Raw genomic sequence first — 3,307 nt, 5'->3', positions numbered from 1 at the left:
TTAGTTGTGTGTGTGGGGGGGGGGGGGTAGTGGAAGCAGCATTTGGTGAGAGGACACATCCATCTCAAGCAGGGAATACTCTACCCAAGTAAAAATTGTTTTTTCAGAAAAGTTTTGTCAAGAGAACTTCCTGGTGCTTGTTGCTATAGTGATGCAAGGGTGGATAGAATGTGAACGCTGCTCAACCTCTATGGGGTCAACAAACCATATAAATTAAATGATGGCTAGAGTAGCATGTCAAGCCTTACAGTATGGGTGAATACTTACGTGAAATACATACAAGAATATGCAGGTTCAAGTATAAATCAAAACCCATCTGATTAGTCACAAACACTGGGGATTGTCTGGTTCTTAGTGTTGGGGGTGGCTTATGTTACTGTTCCAAGTTGGTCTCATACCAATGAGATTACACTGATATGAACCTCATATCAACCTTACCAGTGAGTACTCTGGAAGATAGGGTTCTCCTACTCCACTAGAAGAAATTGGTAGGGGAGGAATTATTGTAGAGGAGAACACCTGAGAGGTACACAGATTGAATTGGAATCATCTGCATAAGGTCCCACTTTGATAGTGTTTGCAATGGGTTACTGCAAATAAAGACTGAAAGAACTGTCTGATTAAGTGTGTGTGGGTGTTGTCACTCCATCTTCTTCTTTTTGTTGTTGTTATACTATTCAAGCAGGCTTTTGGAAAATCCTATCTTAACATTAGGCACTAATTAGGAGCAGATGGACTGAACACAATTTATTTTAACCTACACTGAAAATCCTGTATCCACCCCTGGCAGCCTCAGTGACATTGGCAGTATCACAATATTTATCACAAACTATACATAAATCTCTCACAAACCATAGATTTACAAGCCAATCCTGATTCAAATGATGCCCATTTTCACACTGCTTAATTAGGCTTGTAACCATTAGATTTTAGTGTAGCTTGTTTAAAACCTTACATTGATATGACATTTTTTACATTTAAGAAATTAAAATAATGACATCATAAATTATGCAATCTCAATTCACAATTAGCATTACTAGAAGATTTCCTTCTTTGTAATGTTGACTGCGTATGAACTTTATGTAAGGTACAGTTCAGTGCAATAATGCAACAGCTTTATTAAGCATCAATTTTACCAACTTTTCAGGAGATAAAGCTTTCTATTACCAATATTACCAATATGTTCATACAGTGGCCAATAACAGATGTACAAACATCAGTATCAGTTTGTAACAAAGATTTTATTTTTCAAGGTAAATATTTAACATAATCATTAATAACAAAAACAACAAATATTTTTTTCTTTTTTACAATGTAGTGGGGGTAATAGACGGAAACTGTCTTTAGCTCTTGCCCTGATTGGAACACCAAAGGTAGCCTTTTTAGATGAACCAACTTCAGGAGTAGATCCAGTTGCTAGAAGGAAAATATGGACTGCTTTAGAAACAATCAGAGCTTCCAGTGGAATGGCCGTAGTTCTTACAACTCATAGGTTTGATTATTTTGTATCAGTAGATGATAATAAGTATTTAATTGTAAAATAGTACTAACAGTAGCAAGTAAGATTTGGGAATTAAAACATCTTAAAAGACATATCACTAAAACACAACTAAAATCCTTAATGATCCCTTAAAAATATAATAACCATAAGAAAAAAGATGAACAAATAACAGAGAAATGTAAGATTTCCTTCTTTTATTTTTTGTTTGTTTTTTTAAGCATATTTTAAGCTTTTTTTTTCGCTGCCTGGTGTTTCATTTTGTTATGTATGTACTATATAACAAAAATTACCTTCTTAATTCTTTTACCTTTACACATTTTTTGAGTTTTAGAAGTTTTCTGCTTTTGTTGAGTTAAACTGCTGAATAAGTAATTTTTTATACTTAGTAGCGTTTTTTCTTTCTTTAATAAGCAGCTTTATTTAAATTGATGTAGACAAAGAATTTATGACTGTGAATGTTATGAAAATCACTATCATGAATTTGGAGTGTCAGGTGCTGAAGGTAATAACTTAGTTCATCTGTAGTTTATTGTTTTTAAACTTGTATTTTTATCAAATATTATATGTATCTCATTTCTTTATAGCATGGAGGAATGTGAAGCACTTTGTTCCAGACTAGCTATAATGGTCAATGGTCAGTTTAGATGTCTGGGAGGAATACAATACTTGAAGTCAAAGTTTGGCCAGGGTTCAACTCTGATTGTTAAACTGGAGAGAGAGAAAGCTCTGGACAGTAATGTAATATCGTATGTGCAAGAATTTGTTCGAGAGAAGTTTCCAGGATCTGTTCTGAAGGATATTCATCAGGTTAGCTACAAATGTTTTCACTGAAACAATATTTAAGAAGCTTTGATAAAATGGTAAATACAGTATTAGTAGAACACAAATAATTATTCTGTTGCAAAATCAATTATAAACTTACATTTGAATTATTTCACAAACTATTTGTGTTCACTGGACAGTGAAATGTGAAACAATATGTTGATAAGCTTAGTAAAAAGTCACTTTTTATTTTATCTTGTAGTATATCATACCTGTTCTTTGGTACTTTTGAAAGAAGAAATATGTGCAAATTCTTAAAACCTTCCCAGTGATTATTGATGATTTCCTAGAAAAGTGAGCTCTATCAGCAGCCCGGGAACACTTTTATAGTGGGGGCACTGTAACCATGTGACAAAATTGTAAACCCTGTATACAATGGAAGCAATGTATTCAGTTATTATTATTATTGTGTTAAAATGTGTTAATAATACCAGTAGGTTTGCAGCACCCCTATACTTCAAGCCATGGGGTAGAGTACTACAACAACACCAGTTTCCACACCCTTGAGAAACCTTCTGTATTTATATGCAATTCTGTATCTTTCATATTAAAACCAAGTTTAAACTTTAAAAAAAGTTAATAATTTGAAGGTTTAAGATTTTTTTCCCCAATCCTACATACTGTATATAACTATAACATGCTATAAAAGTTAATTAAGTGTGCAATTATTTGAAATTCATTACTCCATGCTAATAATAATATACACAGTGTGGTCACAAGTAAATAGACACCACCTTTTCAGAAAAAATTAAATTTTTCATTCATATTCACATGAATTGATATATTTATAATTTAATTAATATCTAGTAGATCTTCCTTTCACTTCGTGGAGTTCGTTGATCCTTTGGGGCATTGTGAGAATCATCTCGTCAATTTTAGATTGTGGGATTTTCGCTCACTCTTGCTTCAAAATTTGGAGTAGATCACTTTTCGAAGTTGGTTTTTTTGGTTGTTTCTTGACTTGCCAGTCGAGTATGGCCCAGA

General features: G+C 33.1%; 1 protein-coding gene across 2 annotated transcripts in view; it reads left to right on the top strand.

The window, feature by feature from the left end:
* LOC106457734 (ATP-binding cassette sub-family A member 1-like) overlaps window positions 1-3,307 on the top strand; it is an 84,968-nt gene that overhangs the window by 79,238 nt on the left and 2,423 nt on the right. For both annotated transcript variants that reach the window (XM_022383749.1, XM_022383750.1), the window contains exons 21-22: window positions 1,319-1,492; window positions 2,086-2,308. In XM_022383749.1, the coding sequence (XP_022239457.1) occupies window positions 1,319-1,492; window positions 2,086-2,308 (397 nt within the window). The remainder of the gene's footprint in view (window positions 1-1,318; window positions 1,493-2,085; window positions 2,309-3,307) is intronic.

Source organism: Limulus polyphemus, unplaced genomic scaffold (assembly GCF_000517525.1).
Source record: "Limulus polyphemus unplaced genomic scaffold, Limulus_polyphemus-2.1.2 Scaffold367, whole genome shotgun sequence".
NCBI classification, from domain to species: Eukaryota; Metazoa; Arthropoda; class Merostomata; order Xiphosura; family Limulidae; genus Limulus; species Limulus polyphemus.
This window is presented reverse-complemented; position numbering and strand designations above follow the sequence as displayed.